Source organism: Gobio gobio, assembly GCF_949357685.1.
Source record: "Gobio gobio genome assembly, chromosome: 13".
Taxonomy (NCBI): domain Eukaryota; kingdom Metazoa; phylum Chordata; class Actinopteri; order Cypriniformes; family Gobionidae; genus Gobio; species Gobio gobio.
In genome coordinates, this window is record NC_137106.1 from 38,666,562 (window position 1) to 38,685,663 (window position 19,102).

Genomic DNA, 19,102 nt, shown 5'->3' on the forward strand with positions numbered 1-19,102 from the left:
CTATCAAAAACATAAAAAATCTGCAAACTTTTGAAAGGTAGTGTGTGTGTGTGTGTGTGTGTGTGTGTGTGTGTGTGTGTGTGTGTGTGTGTGTGTGTGTGTGTGTGTGTGTGTGTGTGTGTGTGTGTGTGTGTGTGTGTGTGTGTGTGTGTGTGTATATATATATTATTATTTGGGGGGTTTTAATATATTTTTTTATTGTTTTTTTTAGCAGTTTCAGTTAGTATAAAAGATATATTTATTTAGCACTGAAAAACACAATCCTATTTAGCTTATAAAGTATGGAAGGTCCTACTCTTTTAAATGAATATTGTGTTGATGTCCACAGAGTTTACTGGATTATGAATTCTCTCAACAAGAAGAGTCAGAGTTTGGGCAAATCTACCAAACGGTAAACTTGAATTAGTTGTATTATTTCTATTACTATATATGGGGAGTTACTTTATAAATGTAGTTGTTTATTATCTCTTGTATGAAATCTTCTCTAGGTTGTGTCGTTGTATGAGTACAGAGCCAATCGATCGGATGAGCTGTCCATACGTCGCGGTGACGTGATCCATGTACTGTACAAAGACAACGAAAGCTGGTGGTTTGGGCGACTGGTCAGTGGGCAGGAGGGATATTTCCCAGCATCCTATGTAGCTGATGAAGGTACGTGAATGGGGGTTTGATTACCAAAAGCACATGTATGATATTATCTTGTCTAAATCCATTAGGGGTGTAACAATATATCAAGCAAATTAATAGCGATGTATCGATGCAATGTGTAAAAAAATCGATACCTATATAAACACCCACCAAATGTGGATGGATTACAGCAGTGGTGTGTAATGCAGTCATTCCCACTAGCCACTTTGGCAAGTTGATGTAATGTATATATTTTTTTTAATTGCAGTCTTTTCAAAAGGCATCTGAAATAATAAAGTGCAATGTAGTATTGTCCAAAAATAACGATACATATCAAAACTGAAATGCTTCCAAACAGCAGAATAGATACTACCAGCTGGGCTTTCTCACTCTCATCTCCTTACAGTGAGTTGACACACAAACCCTCCGTTTCATTGGCTCCAGATGAATAATATTGGTGTTACAGAGCTTGAATTTCATTGTGGGATTGCGCATAAGTTTACTCATTCCCGCAGATTTTGTGCTCACACCCAAAGTGCGTGCAAAAGGCACGTGTAACAGTATAATGCATCCGTGCATCAGGTCTTAAAGTGACAGCAGCCTAATACTTGCTGCCAAATTATGAGATAATATAAAAAATTAGTTTTGTGACATAAAGTAAAGTGAGGTCAACCTCAACAATGGGCCAGGGCTGGGCCGGGGCACCAGGGGGCGGTGTGCGTTCGGTACGCCATGAGAATATCACAATACATATCATGGGTGGTGTATCACGGTTACACCCCTACCATGAAAGACTATATTGCCACTGTCCCGTTCGGGGCAGTGCTGAATTGTCACAAAACTCTTATCAGTTGCATGTTTTATGCCTTGCCAATTTAAGCACATAAAGACGCAAAAGAGAAATCATTTCGGTACTCAATCTTTGTGTGAGAAATTCTGTGCACACATCCATAGCGAGCACAGAGAGTGAGTTCTCTTTCTCTTCTTTTGTGCTTGAACAGACAAATACAAACAAAATAACATCTAAATGCCCGTCTTTATTGAATATCCTAGTAAACAGTTGGTTGTGTCTTAAGAGAACGTAAACGGTTCAGAAAGAAAATTCATGTGTATCAGTTTATTGGATCTGTGCATTCGGTCTTAAAGTAATAGCCTAACATCCAAATGTATCTCCCATAGGGAGTTTTGATGAGGAGCTTTCAAGAGCTTTACAAGCACAGCCATCACTGTTAGATCAACATGGAGTTGAGAGTGCAACACCAGTCCAGGTAATGACAAATTATCATTTATCCCTCCCATCACACAGATGAAGAAATTCTTAAAATCGCTAATTATGATGATATACTTTGTCCCTGATGTTCCTCCTGCAGATGTCTGCAGCCATCAGTGCCTCTGGAGAGCTGAAGATCATCTCAGAGCTGGATACTGACCCTGAAGCATCCTCCACCAAGTATGAATTAAAGGGGTCCTATTATTCCCTTTTACAAAGTCTTGATTTTGGGGTATACTAGGTTCTCATGCTTGAATGTTCAAGAAACTCATGCTTGTCAGTAACGCTCGGTTTAGTTCCGGTCTCTATGAAGCCCCTCCTTCCGAAAAGCGCAATGTGTCCTGATTGGTTGGCTGGACCAGTGTGTTGTGATTGGTCAACCGCTTTGAGCGTGTTTCGGACAAGCGGCAAGCTCCCGCAGTTTCTCTTGAAGCCAATACGGAAGTGACTTAACCTGCAATTCATCGACTGGTCGCTAGAGACAGGCTCTAGAAGGGAGCAGAATCTCATTGAGTTCCATGTTAAAATGCCCAACTTTACAGCATAAGAAAACGTTTACAGCCTGGTACAAATTGCGGTTTTGGTCTATAAGGCTAATTTTGCCCTTCATGACAACTGTGAGGGGGTGAATTTTTTTGTAACTCATTCGTTTACATTATATAAAGCCTTAAAGTTCTGCATAATGAAGGGCGTGGCCACTTTGAGTGACAGGTGGATAGCCATTTATCTGCTGTCTGTTAGTCATCCCGTCACCTCAGCTCCAGCCACGTCCCGCCTCTTTGCCCATTTTCTGTTATCCGGGAGTGACGCGCGATGACACGATGCCAACGACCAGCTCGTCCCTACTTTACACTTCAAAACTGCTCTTCAGAAACAGAAACAGTGCAATATATAGAATAACTCCCTATGAAGTGACATTGCAGTCATTTTTTTATGCTCAAACATTACACATTAATGCAAGGTGAAAATGTAAAAAAAAAAAATTGTGCAATTTATTTCTCTTATGCATATTGATCATATTTTTCACTCATTTTCTTTACAGGACAAAAAAGAAGAAGAAAAAGGTGAAGCGGAGTGAAGTTCCCTCTGTTCTGCCTCAGGTCCCATCCTCAGGTCATGAAATGTCTTCCATGTCATCTAGAAGGAGACCCCTCCCTAGACTAGGCCAGGCCAATGGTGCGTTTGAAGCTGAAGGACCGAACTGACGTCACCTGATCTAATTTCTAAGACTTACCTGTTATTAAGAAACACATAGGAGCACAATAACGTGTTCCCAAAAGTGTTTATGTGGATCTATCTTTTGTAGTTGGCCTTATTTTAAAATATATATTTCGTAATTTTGATACTGGCATTTGTAATATGTAGTTTTACAGGATTGTTTTGTATTGTGTTTATGTATATACTGTTTTTATTTTGTTGTTAATGTCATAACTTAATATTTTATTTAAATTTAATCTTGAATGTAACCACAACAACTCTAGCAGTAATCATAATGATCTTTCTAATTATACATGCATTTTTCCACATATCACAGAAGGGAATAAACTATGCCATTTATTTAGCACTTGCGGTAACAAATACAATTGACTAAATATATTTTTACATTTCTGTATGACAAATCCATGCAAAATTGTACAACTATTGCACATGTAAAGTAAAAGAGTAATAGATCCATATTTGTGCTACAGCTCCAAAGAACCCAGTGATCCTAATGCTATGAAAATACTGTAATGCACATTGTTTAATGTATTTTGTAAAATTGTACATTTGTAGAAGTTTTCATCAGGAATATGGCAATATGTTTGTTTTTTAATCCGTAAAAGCAGTTGAAATGGGGTCAGTCACAAACTAAGGTTAGACGGGTAATCTGTTAAGTAACATAAAAACACAAATCCCACATTCTTGCACTAGTCCCAAAAGATTTCTGAAACCTTAAGACTTCAGAATTAATACATTGTACTGTACTCAAAGTATATAAATAATTATATACAAAAGGTTTTAATTTACACAAACAAATGTACACCTTTGTTCAGAATGGATAGATCTCATGTTAATCATTGTTACTAAATACAATAAGCCAAAATATGATTCACTGTTTCACTTTAGTGTGTAAAATGTCCTTAAGCAGCGTTTGAGATGCAAGATGGTTAAATTGAAGGGCAACATTTTCTAGTGAGGGAATAAGTACAAGTGTAAGTAGTACCCTAGAATAATCCTATAAACAGGGTAAACGATAAAGACACTTGTAAATGTTTTGTCACAAGGCACATCTCAGCTCTATTTAGTGTAGATGTCATTCTGTCATACATTAATCCATATCACATCCTCTCTTAATTCAATTTTACAGGGCTTTTAACATTTACTTTTGTAAATGTTGACAGATATCCTGTGTAAAGTTTCACTTGATGTGGAACGGTGTCCCTCTCAAAATAATACAGGTGTTGACCTTTTCTGCGTTCTTCATTTGCCACCCGCCATCTTCTGTATTTAGCAGCAATATGATTAAGTTTGTTCTTCCATTTAAAAGATTTTAGCAGCTTATTTCAGCTGATGTCAACTCTGAGATTATCCATCTTGGGGAGAAGAGGGGATTTTTCTCCTTGAGATGATGACATGTCAATCTTTTTGGCCTTTTGTGACCTGCAACTCAAAATATGATTATGCATAATCGATGTTCTCGGAGCATACAATTTTGTACCAACGTAAGAAATTATGTGAATATTTAAAATTAATTTAATATTTAATTATTTTAATAATATTTGCAGAATAAAGCGAATAAAAAATATACATACTTATTTTGTATGTCCTCTATTGTGAAATATATTAGTTGAAGTAGGGCCTAAAGAAAGTCAGGGTAAACATATTAACCAACAATATGCATAAAAATGCATACATTTGTTTGCATATCTTTTGTTCTTACAGCGAGAAAAGTGAGTGCGCCTTGAACTCCTGCGCTCCATTCAAAGTTCAGTGTTTGTGCGATGTATCCTCCGATGGTCGGCCCAAAGAACATGCTTCAACATGAAGAAAATAATTTAGGTTTAATGACTGGGAAATTATAAAAACTATACTCGAGTAACACGTGTTAACTTTAATTCAATACACACCCGGCAGACCACACTGCAGAGAACAACCCAGACACCAATCCCAGTGTACTCAAGCTCTCCTCAAAGCCATTTTCACTGCAACAACAGGAATGTGAGCATCAAAACATGTCATTTTAACATATTACAGGTTTGTATTGTAGTATTTTCTTCAGGTAGTGCTGGGAAGTATACCATTTAATCCGGTCTACAATTTTATCCCTGATGTCCTTACACAGCTCTTGGTCTTGGCCATTGTGCAGAGGTTGGAGTCTGTTTGATTGAGTGTGTGGACAGGTGTCTTTTATACAGGTAACCAGTTCAAACAGGTGCAGTTAATACTGGTAATGTGTGCTTCTTAAAGAAAAACTAACAGGTCTGTGAGAGCCGGAATTCTTACTGGTTGGTAGGTGATCAAATACTTATGTCATACAATAAAATGCCAATTAATTATTTAAAAATCATACAATGTGAAATTCTGGATTTTTGTCTTAGATTCCGTCACTCACAGTTGAAGAGTACCTATGATAAAAGACTTCTACATGCTTTGTAAGTAGGAAAACCTACAAAATCAGCAGTGTATCAAATACTTGTTCTACCCAGTGTAAAGCTCAATGATTTCAAAACGAAGATGGAATCGCGGAATCCAGTCCCAAATGGAATATACTGTATAAAGCGGAATGTCACAGAATTTTTGGATGAATAAAACAAAAGTAGGGCTGTACAATGAATCAAATTTCATTATAGACTAGTGTATGTGACTCAAAAAATGCTTTTGAAATCTTGAAGCAGTTCTGTTTCTTTCCTCCTGACCACCAGAGGCAGTGTAACACCAGTGGTTTTGTTTATTGCAGCATCAGCCAGATAGTTCAAAAGAATATACCGTAGTGATGTATGCTGTCCTGTGATGAGTCCTGGGGGGGTTATAAGACACAGTAGCTCAGCATTCGGCCTCTTTCTCTTTCTAGCCTGGTTGAAATAGCGTGAATAATATCACTTAAAGGGTTAGTTCACCCAAAAATGAAAATTCTGTCATTAATTACGTCGTTCGACACCCGTCAGACCTCCGTTCATCTTCGGAACAGAAATGAAGATATTTTAGTTGAAATCTGATGGCTCTGAAAGGCCTCCATTGGCACAATGGCACTTTACACTCTCAAGACCCTGTTAAAAGGTACTAAAGACGTCGTTACAAAGTCCATCTCACTACAGTGGTTCTAAAATAACTTTATGAATCGGCGACAATAGTTTTTGTGCGTTTTTTGTACTTACATAGTGATGACGATTTCAAAACAAGGCATCATGAAGCTTCGAAGCGTTATGAATCAGTGAGCCGAATGATGATTCGGATCGCGTGTCAAACCGCCAAACTGCTGAAATTTGGCGATTCAAACCGATGAATCGACTCACTGATTCATAACGCTTCGAAGCTTCATGATGCCTTGTTTTGAAATCGTCATCACTATTTAAGTCGGTATTTAGGGTTTTTTTGCGCACAAAAACTATTGTCGCCGATTCATAAAGTTATTTTAGAACCACTGTAGTGAGATGGACTTTGTAACGACGTCTTTAGTACCTTTTAAGGGTCTTGAGAGTGTAATGTGCCATTGAGCCAATGGAGGCCTTTCAGAGCCATCAGATTTCAACTAAAATATCTTCATTTCTGTTCCGAAGATGAACGGAGGTCTGACGGGTGTCGAGCGACATGAGGGTAAGTAATTAACGACAGAATTTTCATTTTTGGGTGAACTAACCCTTTAACAACCTGTCAAGTGCAGCTTACAAAAGCAGCAAGATATCGTCCTCACAAGCTGTGACAGCGTGCTTCTAAGCCATTTTCAGTGGATTAGGAATATTTCGCCAGCATTTGGGGAGTTCCTATATTATACTTTGTGCCTCTTGGTTCAAACCATCGCCCATTGTAGATATACACCGATCAGGCATAACATTATGACAGGTGAAGTGAATAACACATCATCACGGCACCTGTTAGTGGGTGGGATAGGCAGCAAGTTAAAATTTTGTTCTCAAAGTTGATGTGTTAGAAGCAGAAAAAATGGGCAAGGGTAGGTATTTGAGCGAGTTTGACAAGGGCCAAATTGTGATGGCTAGACAATTGGGTCAGAGCATCTCCAAAACTGCAGCTCTTGTGGGGTGTTCCTGGTCTGCAGTGGTCAGTATCTATCAAAAGGGGTCCAAGGAAGGAACAGTGGTGAATCGGCGACAGGGTCATGGGCGGCCAAGGCTCATTGATGCACATGGGGAGCGAAGGCTGTCCCGTGTGGTCCGATCAAACAGATGAGCTACTGTAGCTCAAATTGCTCAAGAAGTTAATGCTGGTTCTGATAGAAAGGTGTCAGAATACGCAGTGCATCTCAGTTTGTTACGTATGGGGCTACATAGCTGCAGACCAGTCAGGGTGCCCATGCTTACCCAAGTGAGCATCAGAACTGGACCACAGAGCAATGGAAGGTGGCCTGGTCTAATGAATCACGTTTTCTTTTACATCTCATGGATCACCTACCTAAGCATTGTTGCAGACCATGTACACCCTTTCATGGAAACGGTATTCCCTGATGGCTGTGGCTCTTTCAGCAGGATAAAGCGCCCTGCCACACAGCAAAAATGGTTCAGGAATGGTTTGAGGTGTTGACTTGGCCTCCAAATTCCCCAGATCTCAATCCAATCGAGCATCTGTGGAATGTGCTGAACAAACAAGTCCGATCCATGTCGGCCACCTCGCAACTTACAGGACTTAAAGGACCTGCTGCTAACATCTTGGTGCCAGTTACCACAGCACACCTTCAGGGGTCTAGTGGAGTCCAGGGCTGTTTGGCAGCAAAAAGGGCATTTGTGAGGTTTTTGTTGGAATTGCCTGTCGGTTCTACCCGGAGAAAGTAATGATTTATTTTCTTGCTTCATTACCATCACTCCACTTGACTTAAAATCTTACGCCACTATCCAAAGGGTTGTTTATGAGTGACTATGGCTCACAGCTCGATTGCCATTGGTTTCCCACTGACTTGTAAGCTGTGCCCTAATAATCTTCTCCTGGATGATCTCATGATACTTGTCCGTCGTGTTTGGGTATTCAACATAGGGCTGGGAAAAAAATCGATTTGATTTAAAAATCGAGTTGGTAGGTCAAATCGATTCATATTTTCCAAAAATCGATTTTTTTGATTTTTTTCTCCCCCTCTGCAGTATAGCGCAATACATACATTTTGCATTCGCCAAATCTTCCTTCAGGGTTTCCGTAGCACACTCAACGGGCGGCGCAGCCCTCTGCCCCTCCCCTCTCTCAAGGGCAGCGCATGCACACACAAACAATATGGCAGAAACAGCCGGCAAAAGAGAGCAGCTCCTTCCAAAAAAATGTTCTTCGACTTTAGTCGTGTGGAATTGGTTTGGATTTACGGCATCTGATGAGGAACAGACAACACCTCGATGCAAACTATGTTTTAAGGCTGTTGTTGCTTGCAGCAGTACGACAAATCTGTTTCAGCATTTAAAGCGAAGACATGCGGCTGAGTGGGTTAAGTGTTGCCTTCTTCGAAAAGAAAACCACTCTAGTGGCGTTAGTGCTAGCACTAGGGTGACCACCTGTCCCGCTTTGCGTTGTACCGCACAGCATTTTCACCCCTTGTCCCGCATGTCGCATATTGAGAAAATGTCCCGCATTTTCACCAGTCTATTGATTTTTAATGATCATATTGAGAAAACATGCATGCGTTCTTTTGCCTTTTTAAGAAAGCATTTTATTTATTATTTTTGCGGCATCGTTTTTCACCTATATTTAACAGCGCTTCGTCAGAAGTAACATCCCGCCTTACACAAATACAAAAGCCATTATCCAATGGTTGAAAAGAAAGGAGTAAACACGGTCACTGGTAGGTTGTGACGGCTGTCAATCAAAATGTGGAGCGGTGATTTGTTCTATGTGTTCCCTGTCAGAAAACGAATGGATAGTTCTGTATATAAATGAATTATATATATATATAAATAAATGCAGTTCTGTATAATTTTTATATATATATATATATATATATATATATATATATATATATATATATATATATATATATATATATATATATATATATATATATATATATTAATATATAAGATTAACTAATTTAATGTTGTTTTATTTGTTTCATTATTTATTTAGTTGGATTTTAGTTGCACTTGGTCAGAACTGTTTCAAAAGTAGTTATCTGCATGATGCCTGCTGCCTTTGGGCTCAGTGATGTTGAATTTAAGATTATACAACAATTTCAGGTTATGTTTTAGTGTTGGTAACATGTCCCACATTGTCCCACACAAACTTAGTAATCGTCCCACATTTGGTTTGTTTGATGGTGGTCACCCTAGCTAGCACCCCGTTTGCAAAGCAAACAACTCTTCAACAACCGAGCTTGCCTCAAGCCTGCTGTTGTTGATAGGCTCATTTTCCTTGTAAAGAATGTTTAAAATGCAATTACATTTTTTATGGCGAATGGTGTTACTGTTTACATGTTCAATTAACTAAGAGTTACCTCAGGATTTTTTGTTGTTTATTAGCTCAACCCAAATACAGTATAAATAATTTGGATGTTTAACAATCTTTATTGCACACTGCACAGTGACTTTTCAGTTAGATAAAGGGTTTGCCATTGCAATTTTATATTGATGCACTTTAATTAAATATAATAAATTTATATTTTTAAAATATATGTACAGTTTGCAATTATTTTGTTTTAAATGGGGGGCGGGTGAAAAAAATCGAATCGAATCGTAAATAGAGTTTTTTATTGAAGGAAGATTTGGCGAATGCAAAATGTATGTATTGCGCTATACTGCAGAGGGGGAGAAAAAAATCAAAAAAATCGATTTTTGGAAAATATGAATCGATTTGACCTACCAACTCGATTTTTAAATCAAATCGATTTGTGCAAATCGTAGATTTTTTTAGGGGGAAAAATCGCCCAGCCCTAATTCAACATCTGAGAGACGCCCTCATGGACCTGTGTAGAGCTGGGCAGTTAGATTTAACCCCTCCGCAAGGTCAGAAACGCCGGGCATCTGCGGCAGCTGGTGCTCCCCTCTCATCTAAGAAGAGGGCCACATCTTCATGCGAAGTGAAGAACATTCACGTTCTGAGGAAACCTCACTCTCTAACATGGTTACTGTGCTTTCTTCAGAGATGGCAGAGATCAAACATTTGATTCATTCACTTCAACCTGTGAAGACAACACAGGAGGACGAGAATGGTCAGAATCGGAAGCTGGGCAAGAGTCCCTTAATTCCCCTTGCTCTTCACTACTTTTCACGTGTGTTTTGGAATCATTTTTTCAGGATCATGGGGGTGCTGTGGATGTTACTCCACATCCTTCACACCAGGATGTTTTCACCAGTGTTTCAGCAGGGGTGTCAGGTGGGGGATCAGTCAGTGGGACAGGCCCAGTCCTCTTCTGATACTTTGGCCGTGCTTTGAATGACAATATCTTATCTAGGTCTTGATGAGTCAGCCAAACAGTTTTTTTTTCAGACAGCCCTGAGCTGTGACTTCTTAAGCCATGCCACCATAGTACGATTTTGCTGCTGAATGTTATTTGCCCTCACAGGATCTGGCTCGCCCAAGCATTGCTCAAAGATTGCTCGTACTACATATATAATTAGTGTGTGTTAGCGTTACCTGTAGATTTCAGTTTATGTAAAGTCTAATCTTTTGCTTTTGACTACAGGTGAATCTCCAGTTGTCACTGATGATGTTATTTGGACCTTTCTGGATTACAATCAAAATGATACCTTAAATTATTCCAGTTGCTGTGAGAAAAGGCTATAAATGATGCTTATGTCAATGGCACCCAAGTCTGCGTAGTAGTGATCCTGAGGTGGAGTGGCGGTATCAAGATCCTGCCCATACACCCACTCCCATAGACTCAATCACAAACACAGCTGCCAATCATGACTTTACACCCCGTTTTTATAGAATCAAATTACTAAATAAAACCAGACCTATTTTTTTGTTTGGCTCGCATCCCAATAGATTACATGGAGTGCAGAGTTTATAATACAGCCAGCCACCAGAGAGCTTGTGTGAAACCGCCAGAATCTTAAAAAATACCATGATACAGATTTTGGTCATACCGCCCAGCACTAGTTTTAGGGTTAACTGCACTTCTTAATTCCTAGAATCTAGTCTGAAATACAGTAACTGGGTGAATTAAAGTCTTACTGTGCACAAGCGATCATCTCAGCGAAGGTGGGGATACAGGTCATACACAGAGAAAAGCCCACCACGACCAGCATGAGGACGGTGAGCCAGAGCTGACTGGACAAACAAAAACATTTAACTTATTAGTGATGGATATGTGCATTAACAAAACTTAACCTGTTAACAGTTGGTCTCTTTTTAAAGACACTTAAAAAATGTGTAAAAAAAGATTTAGAAGTTTGAGTTTACAGTAAAGCAAATGTACTGAACTAAACTTTTTGTATTTTATACAAAATTTATATTTTACAAAATAATTTTAACTCTAAAACTGCTAGAAAATCAAAGCCATGTCTAACCAAGTTGTGTTCTAAATTTAAAGATGTCACAAAAATTGAGCGTACCAAGAGGTTTTAATGTACCGTTTCAGTGTCCAATTGCAAAATGTTTATCAAAAGATGATTTATGAGTGTTTAAGCTTTTAATGATAAATGTATGATTACTAAAATAATTGATAAGGAAAAAGGGTGATAAAAAAGCGCTAGCTGGACACCAACAGTTAACATGCTATAAAGCAAAAGCTGAGAAATTAACATTCAAAAAATTTGAAAGTGTTTTACCTCTTAATATGAAAAACAGGAAGTGGGCCGAGGAAACAGAAGCTTACCGCTGTGGCCATTCCTCCGATCACCATCATCCACTTCCTAATTGACTGAACACAGAGCATAATTTCAAGTCCACAGATTAAATTATTTCTTAATTAATAAAATTTGATTTACGCTTATATTTACCTAAAAATCCATTTCAAACCAAAACATTTCCAAAAACGTAAATAGAACTTGGATTTAAAGGGGTGATGAATTGAGAAATCAACTTTCCCTTGAGCATTTGATATATAAAAGGTCATGGTAATACAAGAATATCCTGTAAGTTTCAGAGCTGAAAACAAAGCAAAGAAAAGTTTTATAGACACCAGGCCCACCACCCCACACCTTGACGTGTGATGAAACACCGCCTCTGCAGATGATTATCAACGGCCATTTCATCACTGCCTGTTTAACCCCGCCCACCGATTTGTGCATGTAACATAGGCCTAGTGTTAAACCATCGAGCTACAAAGCAATAAACATGCCATTGAGGATTACAAAATATTGTGCAGTGACTGTGTTCAACAGAAATGCAACATGTAAAAAACTGTGTTCATTCGAATGCCTGATCTGAAATGTGATTATTCCTGTAGTCAGAGGTTCTTTGTCTGTGTGTCAGTAAATCGTTTCTCTTAGTAGGATGAAAATAATCTGTTATTTAACAGTGATTAAATTCTATAAAAGAAAGCGATCAAAGAAAACTCCCTTTGCAATTGTTTGAGCAGCGCGCGCTGGAGCTGTCAATCAAACAGGAGAGTTTATCAGTGACTTATTCAACTAATCTCTTAACTACAATGGGGCAAAAAAGTATTTAGTCAGCCACCAATTGTGCAAGTTCTCCCACTTAAAAAGATGAGAGAGGCCTGTAATTTTCATCATAGGTACACTTCAACTTTGAGAGACAGAATGAGAAAAAAAAATCCAAAAAATCACATTGTCTGATTTTTTAAGAATTTATTTGCAAATTATGGTGGAAAATAAGTATTTGGTCACCTTGGTGTGCTTGGTGTGAATAAATCAACTGTGGGAGCAATTATTAGAAAATGGAAGACATACAAGACCACTGATAATCTCCCTCGATCTGGGGCTCCATGCAAGATCTCACCCTGTGCGGTCAAAATGACCACAAAAACGGTGAGCAAAAATCCCAGAACCACACGGGGGGACCTAGTGAATGACCTGCAGAGAGCTGGGACCAAAGTAACAAAGGCTACCATCAGTAACACACTACGCCGCCATGGACTCAAATCCTGCAGTGCCAGACATGTCCCCCTACTTAAGCCAGTACATGTCTGGGCCCGTCTGAAGTTTGCTAGAGAGCATTTGGATGATCCAAAAGAGGATTGGGAGAATGTCATATGGTCAGATGAAACCAAAATAGAACTTTTTGGAAAAAACTCAACTTGTCGTGTTTGGAGGAAAAAGAAGGCTGAGTTACATACAAAGAACACCATACCTACTGTGAAGCATGGGGGTGGAAACATCATGCTTTGGGGCTGTTTTTCTGCAAAGGGACCAGGACGACTGATCCGTGTAAAGGAAAGAATGAATGGGGCCATGTATCATGAGATTTTGAGTAAAAACCTCCTTCCATCAGCAAGGGCATTGAAGATGAAAAGTGGCTGGGTCTTTCAGCATGACAATGATCCCAAACACACCGCCCGGGCAACGAAGGAGTGGCTTCGTAAGATGCATTTCAAGGTCCTGGAGTGGCCTAGCCAGTCACCAGATCTCAACCGCATAGAAAATCTTTGGAGGGAGTTGAAAATCCGTGTTGCCCAGCGACAGCCCCAAAACATCACTGCTCTAGAGGAGATCTGCATGGAGGAATGGGCCAAACTACCAGCAACAGTGTGTAAAAACCTTGTGGATATATAAAAAAGTATTGACACAAACTTTTGTTATTGACCAAATACTTATTTTCCACCATAATTTGCAAATAAATTCTTTAAAAATCAGACCATCTGTCTCTCATAGTTGAAGTGTACCTATGATGAAAATTACAGCCCTCTCATCTTTTTAAGTGGGAGAACTTGCACAATTGGTGGCTGACTAAATACTTTTTTGCCCCACTGTATATCACGTTTGCACTGTCAGTGAAGATGAAAGCATTCGTTAGTGTACAGAAACTGAGTTGCAATGACCAGATCACTGCTTTCATGCTGTGTGATCGGCTACAATGATCATCACCGCAACCTTCATGCCACAATCTTAATATAATGCCATAGATCTAAATGTAATGCAACACTTTTCACGATTAGTTAACCATGAGAGCTGTAATTGTAAAAACGCATTAAAAGAGAGAGTAATACTATTTCAAATGCAAAGACGCTAGCCAATCACAGCAGTGGGTGTTTACACTGAACACGCCCCTTAAAACAGCGTTCAGAGCAGAAGGCTAAAATCAGGGTAGGAAAAATGCCTTTTATTTATAAATTATGACAATTTTTGATGTAAAAAGCATTCTAACATTATAAGTGCACCCCAGGAAACAAAACAATTTTTAAAAATGCAGTTCATGACCCCTTTAAATAAATAAAGCAAGCAAAAAGTAGGAAGGTAGGTAACAGTAAACCATCAATGTCATTTCAGAAATTTCAAACAAAGGTTTTCAAGTCTTCACTGTAAACAGGTCGATAATTGTTGACTTACAGGATATTTATCACTGATCACACCAAAGATGGGTGATGCCGCCCCATACGGCAGTGAAAGTCCAATCATGAGCAGCCCCACTGAACCAGCGTTGAGATTAAGCTGTTCACACAAAAGATTCACAAAGATGTTTTCAAATTATTATGTGGCAACTTTTTACATGAATAATTACATTTCTACAATTATTTTTTTAATTAAGTTTGAAACATTTTCCCTGATTGAAACTATGGCGAGTTTACATTCAAGAAAAACTATGTTAAAGGTCCTGTTTTCCCTGTGTTTTTGAAGCTTTGATTGTGTTTGCAGAGTGCAATATAACGTGTTCATGTTTCGCGTGTAAAAAAACACAGTATTTTTCACACAATTTACTTATCTGTATACCGCTGTATTCACTGTCCTAAGAACGGCCTGATGATTTCCTTGTTCTATGAAGTCCCTCCTTCAGAAATACGTAACGAGTTCTGATTGTGCCAGCGGTTCCCGTGTTGTGATTCGACAGCAGCTTAGCGCACGTTGCCCGGAAAGGTCACGCCTCTTACCGTAACGGGGAGATGCATGCGCTCAGTGTTATTGTAAACATGTCTATATTACCGTATCAATTTGAGCCGGAATCAGACCCGGGATGAAAATAACAGCGTCTCGACGACATGGCGACAAACACACTCTACAAACGCAACAATTCCTCTTCTCCACATGGGAGAGCAACAAGACCACGCCCCCTTTTTTGCATATTCTTGTGGGCGGAGGTTAGTCAACAAACTGTTCAATTGACGTCATCAAAGCAGGAAGTACAGGGATGTAGTACAAACCGGCCGTTCGCTGTAGGCTTTGAAAGGGAACTTCTGTTAAATAAAATATCTCGCTTGGCATTGAACTTTGAGCTTTATAATTTTACAGGTATTATTTATGCTCTAACAGCAACATTACACACTAACTAAAGTTTGAAAAATGGGATCACGAAGAACAGGTCCTTTAATGCATAAAGGATAGATAAATTTAGATTAGATAGATAGATAGATAGATAGATAGATAGATAGATAGATAGATAGATAGATAGATAGATAGATAGATAGATAGATAGATAGATAGATAGATAGATAGATAGATAGATAGAAATGTACTTTCTAAAGATTAACCTTTTCAATGGCAAATATGGACAGTGTTGCATCCAGGAAGCCAAGTCCTGAACTCATTGTGAACACCACAAAGCAGATGAGAAGGATCTTTATTCTGGTACACAATCTGAGGAAGGAATTCTGGGAAGGAACAGCGTCTATATAAGAATGAGATAAACAGACATGTCTATCTCTATGGCTGGAGGGTAAACAATAACAAAAGCAGACACGTGGCACATCCTTGTGACAAAAGTCGGAGAACGCTAAATGGAATAGGCTTCAAATTAAATTATTAAAATCATGTGATATTTAACCAGTACGAAATCCGCACTAACCAAAGCTGGGTAAAATCCACATATTGAGGGGCACTGTCGCAAGCAGGAGACATCCCATGAAAACGAATGGGATTTCATATCCGAATGACTGATACAGCCAACCACCCAACGGAGGGCCCAATATCAGGCCAAGCCCTGTAAAAATCTCCATGAAGCCCTGTGAAAACAAGACATTCATGATTTCAACTTCTGCTTCACTGTAATACATCTATTAAAAACATAAGAATGCCATTGTCATTGTGTATATGCCTCGACCGTGAGAATCTAAACAACCACCAGACTGAATAATGAATCTAATGATGATTCTCTTGAGGAACAGCACATCTTTGTGACGTGAGCAATAGTGCCTCCTTTGTCAGTTTACTCCAAAACACTATTACTGCACAGAAAACAAGCACTGACCACAGCTCACCAAAACAGTTGCTATGTTGTCGGGGAAAACTTTTGCTGAAACTGCAAAAGACGACGTAACGGCAGCAGAAAAGCCAATTGCATTTATGCACCGTGTGATAAAACAGAGCACGATGAAAACTGTACCATCAGACACTTGGTCAAGAAACCTGCAGAACAAACAAATTTACACACCTATGAGTACGAGGACTGTGTATTTTGAATATGTGTATCTACTAAAAAGACTAAAAGCTAATAGACATGGACAAAAAGACAAAAGCATCACAGATATACTCACCCGAAAAGTACAGTACATACGCTCGATATGAACAACCCTGCCACAATCATAAACTTGGCTCCTATCTGGACAATCTGAAACAGAGGTCAAATGCACTGATATAGTGTGTGATCCATTATGGAAAGCCGTTGAATATTATCTTCTGAAATAATTATTAACTTACATATTTACCAAGTATCAAAGAGCCCACCAAAGTGCATAACGCATAGATTCCGAATATTAAACCAATCATAGCTTGACTGACACCTTTCTTCTTTGCCTAGAAAATGAAACATGCAAACATTATATCCTACTATAGCATATACTATGCTTTAAAACGTTAAATGCCCTGAGCACAGTACATAAACAATTTCATATTATATAAAATACAATCAATGTACCTCATTTGGGAAAAATGGTCCCAGAATGGAATAGCAGATCATTGAACTGAAGTTTATGGAGGCCATTGCAATAAGTGTTAATATCTGTTGTCTGGACATTTTAGTGGCTGGAGGCTCTGGTGGTGAAGAATCCCCTAAAGCTATAAAGTTTACATGCATTCATTGAGCAGTAAACACTGTAAACTGCTCGAGAACGAGAATGGTAATGAACAAACATGCTAAAAGAGTTAAACAATTCCTTTAAGATCCACTAAATGTTTTATCACCCAACAACAATTAATCAAATACATATATTAACTGCACATACCTCTATCTTCATCGATATCCATTGTCCAAGTTTCTGAGATCGTATAATACTACCGCGTGCAACCTGTCAGCTGGGAAACTCAACAGAGATAATGTCCGATTCTTAAAAGAATTGTTCTTTTGAACCGATTCTTTTCAATGAGTTGGTGTAACCGATTCGCCAAATGCGGATCCCTGTGAGGTGAGGAACAATATATGGGAAATTATTGACACTATTATTCGTTAAAGAACATTATAAAACATTTTTTAGAGTCATGGGTCCTCTGTAATTTCCCATATAAATATTTGTTATGATAATACACGTTCTTTTTCTGCTGAATTATCCTAATTTGACGTTTGTCGTCGACTCAACAGCTTTAATTATAGCATCAATAACAATCAAACAATACACAAAATTCGAACAATAAACATAATATAATTTAAATATCTTATTAATGAAAACAAAACAAAATATTTTTTTCAAAAAGAGAAAGAAATCCCAAATAATGGGGACAATCAGTGAGTCGGATTGCAGAACTGGTTCATCATTGACAGGAACCGATTCGCTAACTTGAATCAGACGCTATGCGAACATTAATCTAATCCATTGCGCCATCTAGAGGTCAGTGCAGTAAAATAATTTGCATAAGCGTAGGGGAGCGTGGAAACTGTTGACACTTTTATCATTTTCTTCAGTTTCGCAGAGACTGTTTTTATTGGAAAGCCAAAATATTTTAAACCCAAACTTGTCGGCTACCCACCCACCCACACCGCTGTAACATGCGTAGCCTACACATGATAATATACATAAAATGAATACTTGAATAGACAAAGTCAAATGTTGCAACCGACCCCATACGAGGGGACGGTTGCAACATTCATTAAAATGTAATAAAAATAATTTCACCCAACATCATTTTGCAATTTGTTTATTATTATTTGTACACTAAGTTAAATGAACTGTATGACTAAAAGGGGTGAAAAAAAAAACTATTTTCAAGTAACAAGTGACAACCATGTTTTGGTTAATTACCTACACTGTGGCCTAGTCTGACAGTATTTAGCCTACTTAAAAAGGGATATACCTTCTAACTATAGAAAGATGTAATTAGTGGTGAGTAATTCATTACTTTTTAGAGTAACTTACACAATACTGGTTATAGCTTAGAACTACATTAATTTTGTCATAGGAGACAGTTGCAACAGCATGTGCACTGACCGTCATGATAAAACTTGCTATGCTAGCTTGACACAATAGCCTGACACATGGTAGATATGCCTTTTAGAAGCTAAGAAAACACTGATTAAAATGATGTAACTGTATAGGCTATGCTTCACGCAAACAGTTTAGGCAGTGTATAACAAAAACTGAGCATGAATTGTTTTACTTTGTTGCAGAAGGAATGGTCACATGTGGCTGCTTTCTCCCAGAAAGGTAAAGGGGCTAAATGAGCATATCTAGTATGAGTATCATCACTCTAGCTCAGTGGTTCTCAAACTTTTTATACCAAGTACCACCATAATGACCAACATTAAAATACAGTAGCGCAGTAGGCCTAACTATTCAGCTACAGCTCTGCACAGTTCAAAAACGTGGTAGTTTATTCATAATAGGAATAGTTATTGTTGTCAGCCACTTTAACATTGTAAATACAGTTTGTACATTAACACTGCACTGTGCTTACATAGCCTACAGGTAAATACAATAATTAAAAAATGATTAAATTAAAATGTGTTGTAAAGTTAAATTAAAACTGTACTGTACTTAAATGTGAAAAAAAAACTTTACTCAAATAAAGATTAAATTAAAATGTATGTGTTTTA

General features: G+C 38.3%; 2 protein-coding genes across 2 annotated transcripts in view; one reads left to right on the forward strand and one right to left on the reverse strand.

The window, feature by feature from the left end:
- Window positions 1-3,461, forward strand: part of ahi1 (Abelson helper integration site 1) — a 23,661-nt gene extending 20,200 nt beyond the window's left edge. Inside the window, exons 23-27 of the mRNA XM_079832336.1 lie at window positions 329-391; window positions 489-651; window positions 1,807-1,895; window positions 1,998-2,077; window positions 2,940-3,461. Coding sequence (XP_079688462.1) covers window positions 329-391; window positions 489-651; window positions 1,807-1,895; window positions 1,998-2,077; window positions 2,940-3,102 — 558 coding nt within the window. The 3' untranslated portion in view covers window positions 3,103-3,461. The remainder of the gene's footprint in view (window positions 1-328; window positions 392-488; window positions 652-1,806; window positions 1,896-1,997; window positions 2,078-2,939) is intronic.
- slc18b1 (solute carrier family 18 member B1) lies at window positions 3,440-17,415 on the reverse strand. Its single transcript, XM_079832369.1, has 14 exons — window positions 17,301-17,415; window positions 16,994-17,133; window positions 16,777-16,872; window positions 16,614-16,687; window positions 16,338-16,485; window positions 15,926-16,082; window positions 15,612-15,748; window positions 14,476-14,577; window positions 11,797-11,888; window positions 11,201-11,296; window positions 5,005-5,079; window positions 4,818-4,911; window positions 4,690-4,736; window positions 3,440-4,537 (listed from the first exon to the last, which is right to left on the reverse strand). Exons 1-14 carry the CDS (start codon window positions 17,320-17,322, stop codon window positions 4,441-4,443), a joined length of 1,377 nt encoding a protein of 458 aa, XP_079688495.1. The 5' UTR covers window positions 17,323-17,415; the 3' UTR covers window positions 3,440-4,440.
- Between the last annotated feature and the right edge of the window lie 1,687 nt (window positions 17,416-19,102).

Excerpts from the sequence above, each read along its gene's own strand:
- slc18b1 (XM_079832369.1), bottom strand. The coding sequence starts at position 17,322 with ATGGATATCGATGAAGATAGAG. Across the intron at positions 17,134-17,300 it reads GGATATCGATGAAGATAGAG|CTTTAGGGGATTCTTCACCA; the intron begins GTATGTGCAGTT and ends TAAACTTTATAG. Across the intron at positions 16,688-16,776 it reads CTTTGATACTTGGTAAATAT|ATTGTCCAGATAGGAGCCAA; the intron begins GTAAGTTAATAA and ends CCTCTGTTTCAG.